Below are 21311 nucleotides of genomic sequence, written 5' to 3'. Positions count from 1 at the left end.
CATGCGCGGATGCGGCTTATATACAGGTGTGGCTTGTGTATGTACGAAATCGGTTTTCCTCTGAAAATGTGGTGGGTGCGGCTTATAATTAGGTGCACTCTATAGTCCGCAATTTACGGTAGTTCATGTCACTCACCACAATCAGCAAATTACTTTGGTTCTTTCTTGCTCCAAAGGTGCACTCCATTCCTGCATGATGTGTTTAAGTTGGGCTTGTATGTCTTAGCCGGATGCAGTTACTGTATTGGGTGCACCTAAAAACCTCAAATTGGCCGGAAATTTGAAAATGCGCCTTTAAACCTGCTGTGCTTTATATACCACAAAATAAGGTGGATAAGATTGAAAATGCATACAGTATTTACGCATGTGCGTTACTACACGAGATTTTACAGTATACTAATGTACTGACGCAAAGATAGATGTAGATGGTCTGCATTTATATAGCGCTTTTCAAGTCAACGAAGACCTCCCAAAGCGCTTTACAATGTGCTTCACACTTACCCATTCACACACACTCACGTGTCAGCCATGCTATCAGGGGTATTAGGGATTCAGTGTCTTGCCCAAGGACACTCTGACATATAACACGGAGGAGCCGGGAATTGGACCTGCGACCTCTTGATCCCAAAACGAGTGCTTTACCTTAAGATGACCATCCATCCAACATCTGGACCCCTTATCCTCAGTAGGGTTGCAGGGGGTGCTGGAGCCCATCCCAACTATCTTCAGGCAGTGGGCAGTGGGCACCCTGAACGGGTTGCCAGCCAGTCGCAGGGCACACAAAGACATACAACTCACTCGCTCATTCACACTTAGGGGCAATTTGGACCGGCCAATTAACCTAACATGCATGTTTTTGGAATGTGGGAGGAAACCGGAGTGCCCGGAGGAAACCCACGCAAGCACGGGGAGAACATTCGGAGAGACCCACATGCAAGACACAGGGGGATGGAATGCAAGGGATGTGATCAAACCCCACAAGGGGGACGTTTATCTAACAGCAACCAATAAACATTACTGGTGAGAAGTGGGTGTAGGACCGGAACTGATGAGATTTTGAAGGGGGAGGATTGAGAGGTAAACTTAAGAGGGGTTTCCTGGGGTGAAGAAAAATCTTGAAGGGGATATTTGGGAGTACCTTCAAGAAAGATGGCTTAAGTGGACGATGATGGGACGAAGAGAGAACTGAAGAAGGCGGTTAGAGTGGCAGGTCTTGGAGTGGGTGAACTTGAAATGAGGAGAGAATTGAAGCAGTAGGTCGCGCGGGAAGAGAAACTTGTCGTTTTGCCGAGTAAAAGCTTTCAGGAACGAGAGGTGGGAGCCCGGGGTATTTATAGTAGAAGTGGCTATATGTCTAAGTGGAAACACCTGGGAAGAGGAAAAGTGTCGGGGACTAGAGAATGGGGTGTTGCTGCCATTCTTTGGAGAAAAGAGGGACTGCACGCACCAAACCATGACAGCTAGTGGTCTAGTAGCTAGTTTTTCGCATTTTCATCCCCGTGACCTGAGTTCGTTTCGCATTGCGATTTGGGTCAGGAAAATCTTTCGACTGATCAATCATTACAATAATATAAACCGCAAGTTTATCAAATGGGCAACAGTTATACACAGATAAATACAGTAACTCTTACTCTAATTTTAATTCCATAGTCTTTATTGCCTATGTTCGCCTTATAAATGAAAAATATATGACAAAAGACTATATTCCGGTGTGCTTTATCGTGCGGAAAATACGATACTTGCACTATTCTGCTCTCGATTTCTTCTGGTTTGCATAGCAGATAACTAACATGATTACTGATGGGGGGAAAGGGCCTTCGAGAGTGGAGAGTAGTTAAGGCCTTTGAAATGGAAGGATCAAGTCGTAATTTGTAAAACTAAACACCAACAAATTTTACATTCAGCAAATATCTACAATCATACAAAATAGAAGTGTTATCCTCAATCAAGCATTTGTTTTTATTGCATTCCTATGTTTACCTTACTCCAACGCCGACAGAAGGTTTTCAGCCATGTGGGGAAAGTACAAGTAGAGTCTATTAAGACAATCGTAACCGACATCTTTGTATTATCAATAAACCATATTTGTGTTAACGCGCATTTCATTTCCACCTTAAAAAAGGACTCAAAGTTTGGGTGCGCGTATATTACAGTATTTGTGCAATGATGATCAGCCGAAAAATATCGCTGACCACAATCGCAAAACATTGAATGCAATGGGTATCGAAGCCAGTTTGCGGCAGTGTGAGCACAATCCTAGCCACTAGACAACCTGTGATATAAATGACATATGAAAAGGCATTTGATTTGATCTCATTATCACACTTTTTTTTTTTTCACTGTACCACAGACGAATGATAGAAAATAGAGAAAACAGAAAATCGCCCTGAAACATACAACTAAACAGAAAACACTCTTTGGTGTAGCTCTGGGGTCAGCAACCTGCATCTCTAGAGCCACATGTGGCTCTTTAGGGCTGCCATAGTGGTTCCCCCAAGCTTTTTCCAGAATGTTGAAAGTGGAAAAAGATAGGGGGAATATATGTATATATTTTTTTCATTTTATGGATTAATGTAAAAGGAAAAGTATGACACAAACATTCCTTAACATTTTTTAATGTTTTAAAAATCATTTAAATACATATCAAATGATTACAATTTAAATAGGGTATTATTTTGAAAATGGGTTTGTAAAAGGCTTTCTTTTTTTTTTTGCATCTTGCGGAATATTTGAGTTCTTGTTTTTGTTAGTACGTAACGGCCCTTTCAACGTTTTAGGTTGCCATTCCCTGGCATAGCTATCAATGAACCAGACCTAATGGATATTAAACAAATACATTGCATATTTTATGTTGGTATTGGATTCATCGTTTACATTGTAAGTAAATTATTTTAACTATGGGTGTCAATATTCAAGAATGTTTGTCACTTATAAGTGAAACACGATTTTATACCGATTTTTAATTAAAAAAATATAGGTGCGGGTTATACACGGGCGTGCATTATACACAAATCGTTTTTGCTACGGAGTAAAATCATCTGTAGAACAGATGAAGTCTGTGAAAACCTGCAATTCTACGTATAGTAAGCAACTCTAAATTTACTGCAATCAGGGAAAGAAGAAAGAAAGATTCTGAAAGAATCGTTTGTGTTGTTTATTTGGTAATTAAAATTAACGTGTAAACACAAATTATCTTTGCTTTTATTCTATCTTGCTATGAGTAAATAGGTGCCAGGTTGCGTTTTTAAGGTTTATTAGTGGATTGATTAATTAATAGAGGAGCAATTGGCTGAGGTTGACCGTAAGGGTGGCAGATTAGGGGCAATTTTAGGTTGAGAGCTTCAGCGTTCCCAAACACCCAGAGTGTCGGGCAGATTTTTTTTTTTTTTTTCATTTCACTTAAAGCAGGGGTCTCAAATTCAATTAACCTGGGGGCCGTCGGAGCTAGGGTCTGGGTGAGGTTGGGCCAAATCAGGTTTCCCACAAAAAGTTTGTATAGAAACATTACCCCGTTTTCTAATTCGCTACAAAAAAATAAAATCTAATAATAAAGAATAAAAAATTCATGCATTTCAGGTGAATTGGCCGGTCCAAATTGTCCATAGGTGTGAATGAGCGAATGAGTTGTCTGTCCCTGTGTGCCCTGCGATTGGCTGGCAACCAGTTCAGGGTGTCCCCTGCCCACTGCCTGATGATTGCTGGGATGGGCTCCAGCACCCCTGCGACCCTACTGAGGATAAGCGGTACGGCTAATGAGATGAGATGAAAAAATTCATATAGAAGCCAATCAATAAGTAATAAGTTATTCCATAATACACTGGGGCTGCACTTAGGGATAGGGAGCTGACATAATTGTCCACCATCTTGCTGCTAATTTACCCCAATAAACAAAAATATGGCTAAAGGCTGGGCAAAAAAATACAAGTGAAATATTTTTTTACACTCACTCAATTTTTATTCTTACTTGTGATTTATAACACATGTTTTAGATTGCGCAAAAGAATACTACAACATGAAGTGGTCAACAACACACAGTCCCTTTAAGGTTCCAATTAAGAAAGAGGCCTCGAACTATCATCAAAAGGCCGCGAGTTTTAGACCCCTTACTTAAAGTTACATAGCATACTCTCACCGTAATACAGCGGAACCCCACGGACTGCGCCGCTATGCCGCAAGTGACTCTGTCCGAGCGAAGGCAGTGGAGTATTTCTGATTACGCGTTGTTTACAAAAATTTTTCTACTTATTTTTTACCTCACGTTTTTTCATCAAATGTAAGCCTATCCTGTCCTTTATTAAGGACTAGAGAGTTTTTTTAAATGGTGTAACTTTGGTGGGTGCTCGGGTTGAGTTTAGGGGCCCCTTGAGCGACCCCCAAAACAGGCTGGTTACTCCTATGATACAAAAATCGATATTATCGATACTTTGCTGGTTCTTGGATCGATCGATACTATTGTCTTGGGATTGATATTATGACGATGACAATGTTACGCATTATAACTTTCAAATTTCATCCAATTGCACTAATGACTTTATCCTTAAAATATTGTCTAATTGTCTTGTTAACATTGTATACAGTATTTGTATTTTTGTTACATTACTGCTGTTTTTGACTCTCTTGACTTATGTTCTAAAATAGTTGGTGTGGTAAAGGTGTTTTATCTTTATACTGTTAAATCTTTTCATATAGTATTGTTTACATTATTTGGACTTGATATAGTTTGACTCTATTGGCTCTTGTCTTAAAACAGTTGTAATAGAAATTTTGATGTTTATGTTTTTATACCGTTAATGTTTTAATTTATGCAGTTTTTTTCATTGTAGTCAAATATTTAGTGCCTTAAATCTTTGTTAATATTATAATTATTAATGAATTCAAGGGGAATAGGTCCAGTAATTTAATGATAAGTTGAGAAGGTATCGGTATCAGATCCGATTGATACTACCATGTGTAAATTATATCGGATCCATACCAAAAATTCCGGTATCGCCCACCCCTAGTTGAGAGGAATGTAACCAATGTATCCAAAACACATATTCTACAACTCTAAGTTGGTGATTATTTTAACACTCGAGATCATGCTCCACTGGAGCGCTAAGTATTATACAGTACCCATGCTTAGGTTCAACCTTTTGCACTTTGCCTGATTCAGAGGGGATATGGTGGGGTAAAGGGGACATTTAGAGGGGGGTCACGCCTCTTTGCAGCACATGTTGCCCAAACCACAAGACGGGTGCCGGGGTCAACTCAAGGTTAGCTTCTTCAAAGGCCTTTTTCATTGGTTGAGGGCAGCCATAACAAGAGAGTGAAACTTGAAGCACTCTTCCCTCCCTCGCACATATAAAAAAAAAACACCCTCAAAACCCGGACCAGCCCTCTTCTTCCCCCTCCCCTTTGGTCTGCTCGCTCAGAGCCATTGTCAACCACAACCCGGACGTCTGCTACTCTCCTGACTCCAGCCACAGCCCTCCTCCCCCTTTGCCCCTTGCTAGTCACACAAGCACACATGAATCCACATGTATATTACTGTACTCCCAGGGTTTGGGAGTATTGGAGTACAAACAGTTTTATGTGATATGGATAAAAAATGTAATAGTGTTCCGTTACAGGGAAAAAGACGTATTGAAATAAGAGGTGGTTTGGTGGGTCGTGCGTCCCTTAAACATTGGAATCGTAGGGGCACCATTTACTGTTGTGGTTCTTGGCCAAGTAAAGCCTAGCGATGCCTACTTAGTTCAAATAAAGATTACTTTGCAGAGTTACAATTCTATTCCAAACTATTTCGCCGATAGACGAATCGAGTCATAATTTTAATCGCTGACAAGAGATACAGAGAGAGAGAGATTGGGTTTACACACACGCAGGATTTACGTGCGCGAGCCGTCTCTGTGGCGCAGATTGTGAGAACCGGCACCATATCCAACAAAGCATGTTCGCCAGAGTGGGTTGCAGGTTAAAACATTTTTTCTTTTTGTCTTTATCATATTTCTCCTTCATTGTAGCACTCGTTTTGTTGACATTCGCGTGAGCCGGCAGTTTCGTGAGGCTACTGACGTGTGCGTACTTGGCACATGGCAGGCGAACTTGCTCGGTAGTGATGTGGCAGGGACAAGGTGTAAATTTGATTATCTTATTTTTGTATTTTGCTGTTCATTGTTGTTCAAAATCTACTATTTGATTAATGTTTTGATCTGTTGAGAGAATAACTCATTTGGACTAGTAAATCCAAATTGTTTCACTTCAAAAAAGTGAAAAGGATTTTGGGAAATTCAGAGCGTGAATAACTGTGTGTTTAAATAAATATTGAGTTCTTAATGTCCTCTGAATGTAAACTAAAACAGAGCATATCTTATCTGGCATGTGAAAGGGAAAATTGTATTTTAAACTACAGTACACAACATGGTTAGAGTTGCAGCATTTTTTAAAGGACTACGAGCAACTACCTAGCCTTGGTTTCCTCCAATTATTTTTCCAAAGATACATTGTTCGTGTATGTTAAACACATTTTAGTAACTTTATTCATATTGTTTTGGTGTTTTATCAGCACATTTGGTATTGGAGTAATCCAAGAGTAAGGTTTCATCAAATTGGTTTTGAAACTTTCAGAATTAAACCAAAATAATACATTCTGTCCCTGTCTTAGTCACTAAATTTGATGTTTTGTTGTATAGTACTATTCTAGTTTCATCGTTGTAGTATTTTTGTAGTATTTATGCAGTTAGATTGTTGTAGTATTTCAGTGATAGTACTTTTGTAGTATTTCCACTGTATAAGTTATGATTTTGAAGTATTACAGTAGTTGTATTTTTGTAGAATATCTATTTTTTACCATTTCTGTAGTAGTATTATTTGAGTATTTCCATAGCTGTATTTTATAAGATTTCTGTAGTAATATTGTAGTTTTATTTTTGTAGTATTTCTTTATTATTTTGTTGTATTCCAATAGTAGAAGTTGGTAGTATATCTGTAGTATTTTTGCACTATTGCTGTAGTTGTATTATTGTAATATTTCTAACAAAATATTTCTGTAGTAGAATTTTTGTTATAATATTTCTGAATAAGTACTTTTGCATTAAAGTATTACTGCCGTAGTATTCTGTAGTGTTGTTTTCTTTTCATAATGAAAGAGAAACAATATATCAGGTCCCTGTTTTAAACACTAAATTAGATATTTAGTTTTGTAGTATTTCTGTAGGAGTATTTTCATACCTGTTAACCTGTACAGTTTTGCCGTGCAAAGTACGTTTTTTATGCATTTTAAAACGAGTACGACGTAGAAGGAAATCTGTACGGAAAAACGCAAATTTGTCAATGATGGGTACCATCCGGTATACACCGACTATCACGTAACGGCAAATCAATCAAGTCCAACGAGTTCGCCGCGGTGGCCTCTATCTCGGTATCGTTTTTTCGTTGCAAACGAAGCGAGCGGTTTGATGCAACTGTGCGCATGCATCTGCCGCCTCGGGATTTCCCATCATGCATCATTCCGAGAAAAGAAAATATGATGTACGATTATTTTGTATTTTGTACGGGAAAATACGACAGTTTGTCTTCGACAACAAAGGAACACTGGGGACGAAGTTGGCACGGAAAAGCATTGTATTTGTCGTACTTGATTTATTATTATTAGCATCATCATCATCATATTTTGACCATTTTCGTTTTTGCGGGCTGCATAAAAACTCCCGACTGGCTTTTAATGCTTTTGCAAATAAACACCTACAAAAAACAGTAACAGTTGCAATTGTTTTGTAATTTCGCAATACTGTATATAAATATGAGTTTGAGAACACTACTTTGAAATAAATATTTAAGGAAAATTCGGACACGAGCGCCGGGATCCTTGTGCCCAAAATCCAGTACAGAGTGCTTTTGTGATGTGTCATTCGGGAACGTAACGGCTAAATAAGATGACTCTTTGAAGTTCATGACGTGACGGAAGCCGGCTCCTCGTGTGCAACTGGATCCGTTCAAAACACTTTTTTTCCTTCTCTCTCTCTCTCTCTCTCTCTCTCTCTCTCTCTCTCTCTCTCTCTCTCTCTCTCTCTCTCTCTCTCTGTTTTTTTTTTATCGCAAGTGTACGTGATTGGTCAACAGGGTTGGGTAGGGTTACTTGATTAATTTCAATTACTTTTGGATTACTCCAAGGCCAAATATGCTAATAAAAGACAAAAGAAACTAAATATGAATAAAATGATGACTCACAACACATGGTAAGCTTTCTCTCCTGGCTTTGATCTCTTTGATCTCCGGCAAAACTAACATAAAATGGGACAGAAACAAAATGAAAATAAATCCAAACAGCTTGCCAACATCGTTTTTGCCGTTCCATGTATTCCGTTACTCCCCAAGCCTGCACAAAATTTAGTAATTTTATTCACATTTAGTTTCTTTTGTCTTTTATTAGCATATTTGGTATTGAAGTAATCCAAAAGTAATTGAAAGTAATCAAGTTAAAGTAACCCTACCCAACCCTGTTGGTCAATATGTGTGGTGTCTTCTCTGTTAGTGCAATATGGAGGACAAAATGAGTAAAAAAGAAATGATTCAAAGCAGGAAATAGAGTTGAATTAGGACTCAGTTGAATGATAATCACACGTTGTGTGTTTCTCAAGGTTCTAAGTAGTTTAGTTTAGCTTGGGTCTGGGTAAGTTGGCGCCGCATTTTTATTCAAATTAAGCTTGAAAATCAATCAATCAATCAATAATAATAAAAAAAGAATACAGAAAGTAAGAAAAATGAAAATAGTACATCTATGATAAAGAATTTTAATTATTATAATTCATATTCGAATGTGTCTCTTAAACCTTTAATCTTCCAACCATGAACTGGTTTGTACTCGGGTCCTTGCAAAATAATTGTATGTAACGTTTCACTCCATGACGACACCACCAAACAAATACAGCCAAGTTGAGTTTCATAACCATGCACAAGCAGATAAAACAACACACTTGGCTCTAAATGGTCAAATATCTGAATTTATATTGTGATTTTTAAGTCTCTTCAGACCTCCCGAAGCGCTTTACATTGTGCCTCACACTTACCCATTTACACACACACACTCACACACCGCTGGTCAAAGGCAGCCGTACAAGGCACCCATCGGGGCCATTAGGGGTTCAGTGTATTGCTCTGGCAGAAACTCAGTGAAATTTAAGTCCAAGGCGCCTCCAAATTTATTCAAGCTAAGGTACAATAGAAGTGATCATCTCAACCCCATCTCAAACTCTTACATATTAAGGCAGGCCTCACAATATTGTCCTGCGGGCTGCATTTGGCCTTCGGGCAATGCTTAAGACCTTTGCAGTTGTGTGAAAAAATAAAGGCTATCATACTACCGTAGAAAAATACATTTTGAAAATGATGACCATAAATACATGCAGACATTTGCAGTTACTCAACTTAAAAAGAATACATTGTTAATACATTAAATGCCAAACATGAAAATCATATTTTTCCCATTGTTGGTGAATAAATGTGTTGGTCTTAGAAAAGATTTCTTTTCCCAGTGGTAAATGTGTCATGATTACTGATGTGAGTCACCTGTACGCGCTCATTTGGCGCCAACCGCCGCGGGTTTTGATTGGCTCCCTGTCACTATTTGAACCCAGTCCTGTCAATCCCCTGTTGTCAGTCCGTTTGCGAACCTCTGTGTATACAAGGCAAGCCTTTTTCGACCCTGACTCTCGCCTGTCCCGTTTTTGCTCCTGTTTGTCTCCCGCTGCGACCTGTTTCTGATCCTGACCACGTCTGCTCTCCCGTCCCGACTTACGACCCATTATTGATCCCGACTATGTCTGCTCTCCCGTCCTGGCTTACGACTCGTTTCTGACCCCGACCACACTTTGCTCTGCCAGTCCCGGCTACCAACTAGTTTTTCCGTCCCTGACACCGCCATCGCTCGCGACGGAAGATCCACTTTCGTGTTCCGATCACAATCCAAGTGCGAGAGCGACTTGCTTCCTGCGTCCAGCGAATACCGGATTGTGGGCGCAGCCCTTCCTCTTTCTTTCCATAAAACGTGTGAGTAACGTAACGCAATTGGGTCCTGTTTCCGTTCTGGTCCTGACGAAAAGGTAATAGAAAGAACTGAAAATGGAAGCTACATATGACTGTCATTTGTTCCCAATGTAAGGAGAAATTTGTGTAAAAAATGAATATCTTCACAATTTACTAAATATCTAAAAATCATATATCTTGATAAATGAAGTTTTGATAAATGATAAATGTAGGTTTTAGATCAGGGAATGGTGTAATCTGCGGTTTGCAAAAATCTATGGTCTGTGCAGCCCTTTGCGACTTCTTGTGAAAAGGGCATTACAAATAAACACGACTTGACTTGACTTCCGACCTGACTTGACTTCATCCGTGATCATAATGTGTAGGGTGAGTGACACATGTGCGCTAAATGATAAAGCATATTCCTGAAAAATAAAGCTAAATATTTGGCGTTTACATTTTTTTTACTGATCCAACCCATCTGAGAACATAAAGTCTAGATACGGCCTCTGAGCCAATGTGAGTTTGTATTACTTTAATCATTAAAGCAACAGCAAAATTCGGCAAAGCCATTTGGGAGCCGAAAGGGCCGGCTCTTTTTTTGTGAGCCGAGTCGGAAAAGCCGCTTCTCCAAAAAGAGCTGGATTTCCCATCACCAGTGTACTTTACTTGAGTGTACTTGAGAAATGTGGTCCTCCTCACAAGCTATCCGATTGGATAATACCAACTGTCAGTTAGAATATGGGCGGGGTTTCGCCCACCCGTCTGCCCTAGTCTAGTTGGAAGACAGCTGCTCGCGGCAGCGGAGGAAAAAAGGAAGAACTCCATAATGGCAGAACCGCGAGAAACCCAACCCCGAACCGACAACTAATTCACTTTCCGAGTCCACTTCCGAGCGAAATAATGGCGTGAGAAACAGCGTCGGGAAAGAAGGTGCGAAAGTGAAGACGGTCAGCCGTAGCGGCGGACTCTGCTGCGTCTGCCTGGAAGTTTTTCGTTGTTTCCCCGTCGGGGGTCCCCGACGGTGGCGGCGGCGGCTCTCTCCCCGGAGCGGTGTCCCGGCCCACCGAGCCCACCGAGCTCCATGCAAAACCTCACGGCCTCTGGCGGCTCCGGCAACTCCAATGTCACCTGCTCCTGCAACTGCACAGCTTCCCAACCACAGGGAATGGAGATATGTGAGTGTCATACTTTGCGTTTTCCCGTGACCTTAAAATCCGGCCCAGAAACCGTACGAGTTCCCTTATGCGTTTTGTGAAGCCTAGACGACTGGAGTGTTCTTCTTCTTGAAATAAACTGTTTTATTTGTGAATACATTTACTGTATTAACTTTTTTTTTTCGAATGTTTTTTGTTTTGAGGCAGGGGGTGTCATCCCCCCTTGCGTTACGCATCTACGTAACTTTACAGAGGTTCCATTGAGGTTCCAAATGATATTTATAAAATCATTTGATGTGGCTTCATGACTTTCAAGTTTTAAATGTGAAGTCACAGAAAGTAACAGTATTTTTAGCCCCTACAGTGCATTGCAGCCCCTTACAATCCAACAAGCAGTATGGTATTTTCCAGTCTCAATTAATCAATTTAATTTGATTTTCTTTGACATTAATATCAACGCTGTAAAAACATTGTAAGGCAGCGAGACTACACATGTCACTCTAGGGTAAACATGAAATGAAATGATCTGCATTTATGTAGCAAGTCAACGGAGACTTACCAAAGCGCTTTACAATGCGCTTCACATTTACCCATTCACACTCACACACTAATAGCGGCCGTGGCATTAGGGGTTCATTGTCTTACCCAAGGACACTTCGACATGTAACACGGAGGAGCCGGGTTCGAACTGCGATCTCTTGATGCCAAGACGAGCGCTCTACCACGAGTGCTCTACCCCCTGAGCTACTGCCGCCCTAACATGTGATCAATACTTTAAAATGAGACTTAAAAATAAGAATAAGTAGGCAAACATAATAACAAACCTACCCCAAAGAAACAGCTCCGAGAGCTGTGGGCGCCGCTAGGCTGTACTTGCCCAAGACACACCACAGGAAGTGAGCCCCTACGACGGATCCGTGAGACTTGAGCTTAGAGACTGGCCCATGTTTTAACACAAGTGCAACAGTATCTCAACGGTGGTTTTATTGCACAGATGTTCTTACCTTATTTTATTCTATTTTTTATTGTACATATTTTCTTATTTATGCGTGCACTTGTGCTGGAGCTAAAAATGTTTTATACTTGTATAATGACAATAGAGGCATTCAATTCAATTCAATTAAAAAAAAAGAATAGTGCATTTTAACACTAGTTCAAGGGAAAGAATCGAAAGAAAATTTAGCAGCAACAAAAATGCCCAAATAAGTCACAAGGTATACATTTTCAGTTTTGTGCAATAATTGAACTAAAGTGAATTGTTTTTTTTTAATTGTCATTAGTATAAACGTGGTGAAACCTAGTTTGCAACAATGTCAGACATGAAAAGTTAAGATAAGACTGTCAGGGTAAATAGGCAACAATTTTTACAACGTGGTGCTTAAAGATTGGACTAAGTTATAATCAGACTTGAATGAAAAAGAATAGTGCATCGCACAATAGTGCAATAACATTTAGCAGCACAAAATCTCCAAATAAGTCGCATGGTATATATTTTCACAATCTTGTGCAATAATTGAATTGAATTGTCTTTTTCTAGTCGTCAATATCTACGTTGCGAAACATTGCATCTGACAACATTAGACATGACATTCCAGGGTAAACATGGAATCCAGACTATAAAGAGAACAATAAGATCAAAGACTGTCTAGATACATAGGTAGAATATTTACAAACATATCTGAAAAAATATACCTTGCGACTCATTTGGGATTTACAAATATATCTAAAAATTTATATCTTGCGACTTGTTTACAAAACGTTGTTTGTGGTAATGTTATTGCACTACTTTTTTTTATTGTTTTGATGCACAATTTTTTGTCTGCACTAAGTGTAAATCTTTTTGCCTATTCATTCTGACACCCTGAACCTTATTTTTCTCTTTAAAGTCTTTATGATAAGTTTACTCTGCAGTGCCATGTCTAATTTTGTTGCATACAATTTTTCACCACTTTGATATCAATGACTATGTTGACTTTTCTCTTCAAATAAGGCAAGAAGCTTCATGTGTCTTACGCCGAGTCGTTTATGTAGTTTGCCCTAGGTGACATCTGTGCACATAGAATAAGGGATCCCTGCAGAGGGTTAAATAGTTGGCAGTCTGAACGAACAGGAAGCGCTGGAATGGTATGATATGTCTGTCTGCTGTCTGAGTAGCCCACAGAGAAACTGTCATTATCAGCTCTGCTCTAACGCTGCTGCCTGCTGGATCCACTGCAGATGCTCCCCTTTATGACTGAGACAGAACAGACTGATATAGAAGATATACAGGCTAAGACAAATACAAAGAACAGCCACAGCAGGTAGTCGCCAACAACACACATGGAGGGACTAAGTTACAGTAAAATTCCCCAAAAGGCAGTTAGGCGGCCATTAAAAAAAGACACGGATACATTCTCTTCCACATGACCAGCATTGCAGATGAATATAGAAAAGCACCAGACAGAAGGGCACAATCCCAATTATGTGTCATTCCCATTGGGGGAAAGCCAGACTTTAACAACATGGTGAATATAGAATATTTGATTTTAGATCTGACACAGCAGTTTCATTGAAGCCATTCCGCCTTAACATGTAGGCCTGTTTAAAATAAGAATTTAGGTTTACAGATAATAGGACTGTAAATAGTTTATTTACATTACATCAAGACTTGATATCAACATTGTTACCAAATTGAACTTTTTTAATATTAGAAAATTGTTTTCATTGTCATTGATGTCAACATAACAAACATAGTTTAAAACGAGATTAGACATGGCACTCAACAATAAAGAAGTCATGAAGACTTCAAAGAAAAAGGTATGATAAAATGGTAAATGGTCTGCATTTTATATAGCGCTTTTCAAGTCAATGAAGACCTCCCAAAGCGCTTTACAATGTGCTTCACAATTACCCACTCAGAATGTCAGGATAAGTACGCAAACATATTTACAAGGTAGAATTTACAATTTGTTTTCAAAGTACTGAAAGCATTTTACTGTATTTATTAGTTAAAACGAATCAAAATGTATTTGTATATCACTTTTCAGACAACTAATTGCTGCTTTAGGTTCTGTATAAAAGCGTTTCCTTTTCACTAAATAATCCCTAGAAAGGCAGTATACATCAAAAAACAAATACACAAAAAAAACCCCACCATAATCTGAACATATGAAACACAAATTTCTTCACGGACAAAGAGCCTTTAATATGTCTCAAAAGCAGAGGACATAACATCATCGCTATAGTTTGTTTTTCAATAAAAATATGAAGGCCACAGGTGATGCAACGAGTATTGTGCTATGTAAATGTAAACAAAATAAGCCTTCTCAAAATTTTGCCGTGAGCTTTTTATCCCCTTTATAATCGTTGGACAAGAATATTGTTTTCCCCCAATTATTGAGAGAATGTTAGTACTGTCACACATGTATCAGTAGGTTTCGGAGGCAAAGTGTGCTGCTATGGGTTGCAACAGACTTACTTGACGACGACCAGATTATGAAGGCGTTGTATCAGAGTCCGTTTAGGAGGCTGCTCCTGCTACTGGTATCCATGGAAACTTGTACTGTGTCATGTGGGGGAGCAAACCCCTAAATTTAAAAAAATCCTAAATAAACAAATGGAGGGATTGGTGACGCCAGGCTGTACTTGCCCAAGACACACCACAGGAAGTGGTGCCCTGATGACTCGGGTGGTTAAGGGATCCATGAACTTTGAACTTATAATATAAAGTAGTGCTTTCATTGATGAAATAACTATTTTATCTGTGTAACCTAACTTTGAACATTTGTAATTTCATGTTTGTTCCATTAATGTGCTTGATTGCTGTTCCCCGAGTGTTTATAAGTTGTCCTTGTACGTTGCCCCCCAGAAGCATTGTTGTGTCTATACATGTATTGATACATTGTTGCATTTTTGCCCTAGTGACTGAAAAATACAAATTATGATGTAGTGGAGGTTTTGTCAAACTCCCGAGAGGCTTTTTTAGTGAGTTAGCCAGAGTTACCCCATATATTTTCTTTCCATATTATAAGAAGAAATTTATTGTGGCACCAAGGAAGAAGAAATTGACCATAAAGTCGCACGCACACTTAATGCTATCAAAATAGGGAATTTTGTGTTGAAGCCATTGGGTGAAGAACACCAACGGCACCATCCCTTGAACACTTAAGGCTGTTTTCTTCTCCACCGTTTTTATCCCTACTCCAAGTTGTCTTTGTCACATGCTTTCGGATCATGTGACTAATCAAAATGACGAATACCACAGAGTCAAATAGTGATTAGGAAGACGAGCACATATTTACTACTGCACCGAAGGAAAAGATGAGATAGGGCTATTTTGCTAAAATTAAGTTAGCCCTATATTTAGAAACGGGGCACTTTAAAAAATTCCCTTAATAAACCGTGTACTGTGGAGAATAGAGCTAGATTGCAACACAGATGTCAGAAGTCGTCTCTGTTATATGGGATTGCCACAAAAGGTAACTTAACTTGTAAAAGATTTCATAGATGACAATATGTTATGAATGACAAAATACAGTTAATGGACAGTAACTCCATTGATACTGAAAGGCAACTGTAGCGTTCAACTTTCCCTGCTGTTCAATTCTTATGCATAAATTGAGGACTTCGCAAGATTTGTGGGTAAATAAGTTATAATATCGTGAGTACATTGTAAGTATTAAATAAAGTATTGTCAAACTTCCTGTTTGGTTATACAGTATATAATTAATGTTGGCACAAAAGCTACTTTTTTATCCATCTACTTATTCGATATTGCACCGTTATCCTCTAAAAAATGCCCACATAAACGTGGCGCCAAGAGCAAAATACCAATCACTAGTGGTGTTGCACGCAGGTATCTGTGGGTCTTCTGGCATCAGATAATTTCAACTGGTTTCCATGAAGGAGAATCCTGTTTATGAAAGGAATAACTGAACCGTCTTTATTGGTTTGTTAGGGACCTAAATATGAGCATGATTGATTTAAGAGCATGTTTCAATGGCTTGACAAAACCAGAAAAAAGTGAATATTCCGATCTCAAACGGAATATTGTCTGCATGCTGACATAGTCATTATATCCAATAGCTATGTTTCTTTAGTTAGCCAATTTGCTGACTCACCTTGTTTTGGTCCTGTTGTCTTTTTCTAATGTTAACTCTGCGAAGAGGTTGTCTGAGATGGAGGGAGAAAGGAGTCCAATTAGATTTCTCTGTTCAACTTCCTCAAACTGTCTAGGACTTTTTAAATCTGCAGAGTCATGACAACAGAGTGGTAGATGTTACCCCAAAACTTGTCTATTTCATTCATCCTTCGATATGACACCATTGAGGACTGCATTACGTTTGAAAAAAAAGCAGTTTTTCTGTTGCCTTGTTTAACAGAATTTTCAAAGCTGAACAGTGTACCTCATGCCATGATGTATTATTTGGCTGAGAGAAGCTATACACAGAGTAACTCTTCTGTAGGGATCAAACAGTCGACATCATTACCAGTTTACAATGTTAACGTGGTTGTCAGTTTATGACATCATTGTTGAATTAATTCTTTATTTACATCCATCTATTTTTTCGAAGCTGCCTACTCTCACTTTGGTCCTGGGGAAATGATTAATTAGTGATTTAGAAACACCATATTTTCTGAACTTCAAGGCACATGGTATTATGAGGCGCATTTCCCAAAAATATTTTATACTTATATATATATTTATTTTTTCAATTGGGCACTCCACTATAAGGAACATGGATTTAAAACTACAATAAAAGCTAGGGTTCCATAAAAATAAATAAATTTAAAATAAAGTAATTCATTTCCAAGAGACTTTAGGATTAAGATTCTTTTAAGTTGTGTTAAGTCATATCACTGTATTGGATTTCAGCCCAGTTGACTTGACTCGCATTGTTTACCAAAGTTTCCTGTTGTTTTCAGGATTTGTTTACGTTTTTTATTGTAATTAACTATCATCCATCGAGGAGATAGTGGACTTTTCATAGATGTGAAAACAATGTGGAGAGTCAAAAAAATACTTGAAATTGGTTAGCGTGTGTGTTTTGAGCTTTGAAAATACATAGTGACTTTACATTATTTCTCAAAGTACATTGAATGTTACCCTGTTGAAGTGCGTTGTGTTCATATAGAGACAGACAAAAGCTCTTTGTAAATATAGGGCTCCCTCCTGAGCATTTCCTGAGAATGAGTGTTCATTTTCTGTTTCAGGAATAACTTTATTTTCATTTCCCTCCTTTAAACGAATACTTAACGCACTGTGGGTTTCCGAAAAGCAAGTCCTCTCATCGAGCTGTATATGTAGTTGCAAGTAAATTAAACATTGCTGGAAAATCTATTGTTGTTTAAGACACTATTAAATATGGATGACAATATGCACAATTCAACATAGCACTGTTCATGGTATTGCTTTGGGAATTAAAAAAAAATCTTGGGAATCTAACTTTTAAATCTTTAGTAGACATCACCAAAAAGACTATAGGCGGTCCCTGAATCAGAAAATAGTAAACCGCAAAAGCCCCATAGGAAACAATGTCATGGCGTTTTGGGCCAAGTACCCATTAAATTCTAAGTAAAACACATCCTTGTTTTTATAGCAAGTAAACTGTTAATATGATTCAGGATTTAGTCTGTTAGATTTCTCGAACATAACGCGATAGGCCAATCCTTCTACAAACCTCTCCAGTCCGAAGCAAGTAAATAAAACATCTGCATTTCTTTGTTATATCCTTTATAAAACAATAACTGGCAGTTATTGACCTTCTTTTTAAAAATGGAAATGATAAACTTTAGCACAAAAAAACTGTTAACGTTTGGCTTTAGGAACTGTCCCAAAACTGACATTCCCCCCATCACCAATTAATAGATCATTACGTTTACTGCAAAATATTGACTTTGCCTAAGTCAGTTCCACGTTTCTTGAAGTGGTTAGACAACAATATCCTGCAGTTACTTATTGGTGCGGGACTGTTGCCCACTATAAGAGACACACTTAAATTTGCAGTAAAGTTATTACGAGGCAGTGCATTTCACACCTAGGCCTTCAGGAATGCTACGTCTGAATCAACTCAACCTTCAATAACTATTTTATGGCAATAAAGCATTTACTGCAGCCACAGCACCGATAATAACCTCATACAATCGTAGCGTTATTGAGGATTATAGTCTCATATTACTCACCAAAAATCCTTTTTATTCGTGTACAAACTCCACCCTCACTTTTCTCAAGAAGATTTTAATTACTCGGTCGTATAGATTATCCTGCATTTCAGTTGCATTAAGAAGTCCCTTCTTTATTGCCATCGAAGCTAATGCTGAAAGCCGAGCGCGTACTGTCGTAATTCCTGCTTGTTTTATTCGATTTCGGGCTGAAAAAGCAGTGGACACCTGTTTTTTTTTCTTCCCTTTTTCGTTGTGATTCTTCTGTTACCGCCCTGTAGCCAAATATATTTTGTGAAACCGCTGCTGTTTTGTTACGCCTTCAAGAAGGCCCTGCTCTGCCAACTTGAAATCTGATTGGCTAAACTAACAGCTTTATTGACACAGGTGTTCTGCCTCAGGGCCTGCAGAACTGATTGCAAAGGCCTCCCAATAGATTTCTGACCCTGGCAATAAGTAATAACAGAAATGTGATTCGTTAAATGCGTTAATATGAAAGCACACATCTGGAAGCAGCACAAAGTAACTTAAAATTAGTTTTACCTGGTTATATCAGTATCAGAAATTATTTTCCTCCCATTTTATTAACACTCCACTTATTGAAACATGAATATTTTGTTTGTTTGTTTGTTTGTACATGATTCAATTGTTTGTTTGTTTGTACATGATTCAAATTGAATCTTTTCTTCCGGCGCCGTCACGAATGGCAGCCACTCCAGCAGCTCCCGTGTTATTTTCGAATGTTCTCGATTGTTCTCAGCTCAGGGATGCTGCTGGAAATGTGAATTTCCCTTCGGGGATGAACAAAGTATCTATCTATCTATCTATCTATCTATCTATCTATCTATCTATCTATCTATCTATCTATCTATCTATCTATCTATCTATCTATCTATCTATCTATCTATCTATCTATCTATCTATCTATCTATCTATCTATCTATCTATCTATCTATCTATCTATCTATCTATCTATCTATCTATCTATCTATCTATCTATCTATCTATCTATCTATCTATCTATCTATCTATCTATCTATCTATCTATCTATCTATCTATCTATCTATCTATCTATCTATCTATCTATCTATCTATCTATCTATCTATCTATCTATCTATCTATCTATCTATCTATCTATCTATCTATCTATCTATCTATCTATCTATCTATCTATCTATCTATCTATCTATCTATCTATCTATCTATCTATCTATCTATCTATCTATCTATCTATCTATCTATCTATCTATCTATCTATCTATCTATCTATCTATCTATCTATCTATCTATCTATCTATCTATCTATCTATCTATCTATCTATCTATCTATCTATCTATCTATCTATCTATCTATCTATCTATCTATCTATCTATCTATCTATCTATCTATCTATCTATCTATCTATCTATCTATCTATCTATCTATCTATCTATCTATCTATCTATCTATCTATCTATCTATCTATCTATCTATCTAAACAGGGGGGAAGCAATATGGAATGGTTAAGTATTCATTGACAAAATACAATTAGTATCACACGATTCAGATATTTTTCAGCCCAACAAAGGAAAGCCTTGCAGGCCTAGATAGCCCACCATTTTTATAAGGCATATTTTTCGTTACTCAACTTTTGAGTACTTTATCACAATTGTGCCCACTATTTGGCCTTTCTGTATTTGGTGTTAGGATTTTTTTTTTAACCTGTGCTGCAACGTGGGAAAAGCACAGAAACGTGTAAAATGCATAGACTGTGGAGTATACAATACTGTTGTGGAATTTATGACTCTAGACTAGGGGCTGCACGATTAACCAATAATCGATATTGCGTAGTGCAATTGTGTAGTCGCAAGTTACTGCGGTTTGAGCCTTGTGTGAGAAGACAGAAACCATAAACAAAGCTCTCAAGAAGAGGGCACTCGTTCAAGGTTAAAGCATGTCAATATGATTAACCCTCTTGTCTTTATCTTAAGGACATCTATTTTGTGTTTTAAATATAGCTTACATGGAAATTTGTATTAAAAACAACATTTTATTTTTCTCCTGTAGGGACCATCAATGTTGGAAAAGTCCTAACATTTAAGGTTAAATAAAATGTAATTCAAGTGGATTCTTTTGGGTTTTGACAACAACAGTTGGGTTAAGTACTCACAAAAAAAAAAATCTACCACAGAAAAAGAACTTTTCTTTTAAAATAGAAAATCTCATCAAAATTGCAATACTGTTCCTAAAAATCAGTTGTTTTTTCCAAAATCATGTAGCCCTACTCTAGAAAAAGCTATATATACATTTTTCTTGCGTAAAGAAGGGGTCAGTGCGTGGGGAGACTGAATGCGTCTCTGTGTGACAGCCTTCAGTCAGAGCAGCCAGGTGGATGTAAATGGTCTGATCGGTAATTCAATGTATGAGTGTTGCTAGTGTGTAGGTGGTTTCGGGGTCATCGTTCAACTATCCCAGGCCACCACACACACACACACACACACAACTTGTTGACGCTTACTCAAACACGTCTAGAGAAACACATAAAAGCAAATGCTGTGGAAACACGTTTACACGTGGAAATGTTCACTTACACACTTGAACATACAGACAAGGATTGCAGTGTAGGTGTTCGTAAATATTTACCCATTCGTCTACAGCCTGAGTCAGACAACCAACTCAAGTTCACAATCTTGTCTTCAGGGTCTTTTCTCTCAGTGTGAAGGTTTATATGATATTGATATTTAACAACGGGCAGTGAGATGTTCAGAATAATTTTAACAAAATTTATTCACTGAAGTTCTTTACATAAAACGTCTCAAGCGTGATTCTATCAGAAATGTAGTACTGTAGATCATGTGGGATGCAAACAAGCTCAACAGCAGAGAATTTCAGAGTGGATCCTTACTGAGCACTTGGGTTAAGGGGATGGGTGAGTATAGTGAATGGAAGTGCTCAAATTGCAAGGTGTCAAAGAACTTGTTGAAACAGAAGAGCTCAGAGGTTTGAAAGGCCCTGTTTTACACTATGATG

At 38.2% G+C, this 21311-nt stretch overlaps 1 protein-coding gene and 1 long non-coding RNA gene across 7 annotated transcripts in view; one reads left to right on the top strand and one right to left on the bottom strand.

The window, feature by feature from the left end:
• LOC148371737 (uncharacterized) overlaps positions 1 to 16582 on the bottom strand; it is a 52780-nt gene extending 36198 nt beyond the window's left edge. For 2 of the 3 annotated variants that reach the window (XR_015849490.1, XR_015849489.1), the window contains exons 1-3: positions 16421 to 16582; positions 16259 to 16310; positions 14617 to 14725 (exon numbers count right to left, since the gene is read on the bottom strand). This is a non-coding gene — a long non-coding RNA (uncharacterized LOC148371737). Of the gene's footprint in view, positions 1 to 8892; positions 11154 to 14616; positions 14726 to 16258; positions 16311 to 16420 lie in introns of those variants that run through there. The other variant, XR_015849491.1, reaches the window with a different exon arrangement.
• LOC148371736 (low-density lipoprotein receptor class A domain-containing protein 4-like) overlaps positions 1 to 21311 on the top strand; it is a 270745-nt gene that overhangs the window by 200047 nt on the left and 49387 nt on the right. The window contains exon 1 of one of the 4 annotated variants that reach the window (XM_088326301.1): positions 10741 to 11180. The exons of the other annotated variants lie outside the window; for them this stretch is intronic. Within the exon in view, the coding sequence (XP_088182427.1) occupies positions 11087 to 11180 (94 nt within the window). The 5' untranslated portion in view covers positions 10741 to 11086. Of the gene's footprint in view, positions 1 to 10740; positions 11181 to 21311 lie in introns of those variants that run through there. 4 annotated transcript variants of the gene reach the window in all.

The sequence above is a fragment of the Urocampus carinirostris genome, chromosome 2 (genome assembly GCF_059441175.1).
Source record: "Urocampus carinirostris isolate Australia breed hairy pipefish chromosome 2, RoL_Ucar_1.0, whole genome shotgun sequence".
Lineage (NCBI taxonomy): Eukaryota > Metazoa > Chordata > Actinopteri > Syngnathiformes > Syngnathidae > Urocampus > Urocampus carinirostris.
Note: the sequence above shows the minus strand (reverse complement) of the source record. Positions and strands in the feature narration are given on the sequence as shown.